Raw genomic sequence first — 1,042 nt, forward strand, 5'->3', positions numbered from 1 at the left:
AAAAAAAAAAAAAAAAAAAAAAAGCAAGAGATCCAGGTGATAGTCTCAGTTTTACTAATGATTCACTGGGTAACCCTGGATCAGTCTTGTCAACTCAAAGTGAAGTACCCAGTAGATAACTCCCAAGATGCCTTCCAAGGAAAATATTTTGTTGCCAAATCAATTTGCTCTTAATGATTTAGCACACATGATCTTGGTGATTATATGAAGAACCGTATAATTACAAGTATTCACTTGCAATTGTGAAATGACGTAGGAAACCCGGTATTTGCCTATCAGTTTCAGATCCTATGAAGGTTTAAATGAGTCTAACATATAGTTCTTTAAGGGTCTACAAACCAATGTGTATTTTGGGAAAGCTAGTTTTTGCATCAGGAGGATAGGTTTCAGAATGTGAGCCTTTCCAGTACGTTACTACTGTCTTTCCACACTCATTCGGTGCCCACACTGAATTCGGAAGGTGCCGTGTAAAAACGTGGACAGGACAATATAAAAAATGGTTTTCAGCGCCACTCCTCCTATCCTCACATCTCTTTTCTCTCCAAACTGTTCTAGAACCTGATAAAAGGTCTCCAGAGAGTAGCGTCCGTCAACTGCACAAAGGTCTGCATTACAACATACAGAGACATCTGGGCTTGTCCAGCTCTTCAGAGCAAGGACGGCCTCATGCAGGCTTTCCAGACCTCACACAGAACAGAGAGAGACGAAGCAAACGCCTGGTGAAAAGCTGGAAACACCTGACACGGGTCTCCGCCTGGCCTCTCCAAAGCAAATGCCCACCTCTTCCTTCAGTCCCCTGGGGGCGACCGCCCTGCCCCACCCCCGCAGTCGCCTGCCGGCCCTGACCTCCTCGAACTGCTCGCTAGAGCAGCCGGCGCCGCGAGCCTCCAGCAGCTCCCGGAACTGCTCCAGAGTGACAGACTCTTCGCCGCGGCCCAGCCGCTCTTCCAGCCAGCGAAACAACGCGCCGCGATGCCTCGACACCAGCGACTCGCAGGGGGGTGTGGGCAGCAACGCAGCCGCAGCCTCTCGCAGCCTCGCC

At 49.6% G+C, this 1,042-nt stretch overlaps 2 protein-coding genes across 5 annotated transcripts in view; one reads left to right on the forward strand and one right to left on the reverse strand.

Annotated features, from left to right (window-relative positions):
- ZZEF1 (zinc finger, ZZ-type with EF-hand domain 1) overlaps window positions 1-1,042 on the reverse strand; it is a 188,471-nt gene that overhangs the window by 151,775 nt on the left and 35,654 nt on the right. Inside the window, exon 6 of the mRNA XM_011980457.1 lies at window positions 847-1,036. Coding sequence (XP_011835847.1) covers window positions 847-1,036 — 190 coding nt within the window. The remainder of the gene's footprint in view (window positions 1-846; window positions 1,037-1,042) is intronic.
- LOC105539951 (neuferricin) overlaps window positions 1-1,042 on the forward strand; it is a 43,578-nt gene that overhangs the window by 13,340 nt on the left and 29,196 nt on the right. The window lies entirely within an intron of this gene.

The sequence above is a fragment of the Mandrillus leucophaeus genome, unplaced genomic scaffold (genome assembly GCF_000951045.1).
Source record: "Mandrillus leucophaeus isolate KB7577 unplaced genomic scaffold, Mleu.le_1.0 Scaffold212, whole genome shotgun sequence".
NCBI lineage: Eukaryota > Metazoa > Chordata > Mammalia > Primates > Cercopithecidae > Mandrillus > Mandrillus leucophaeus.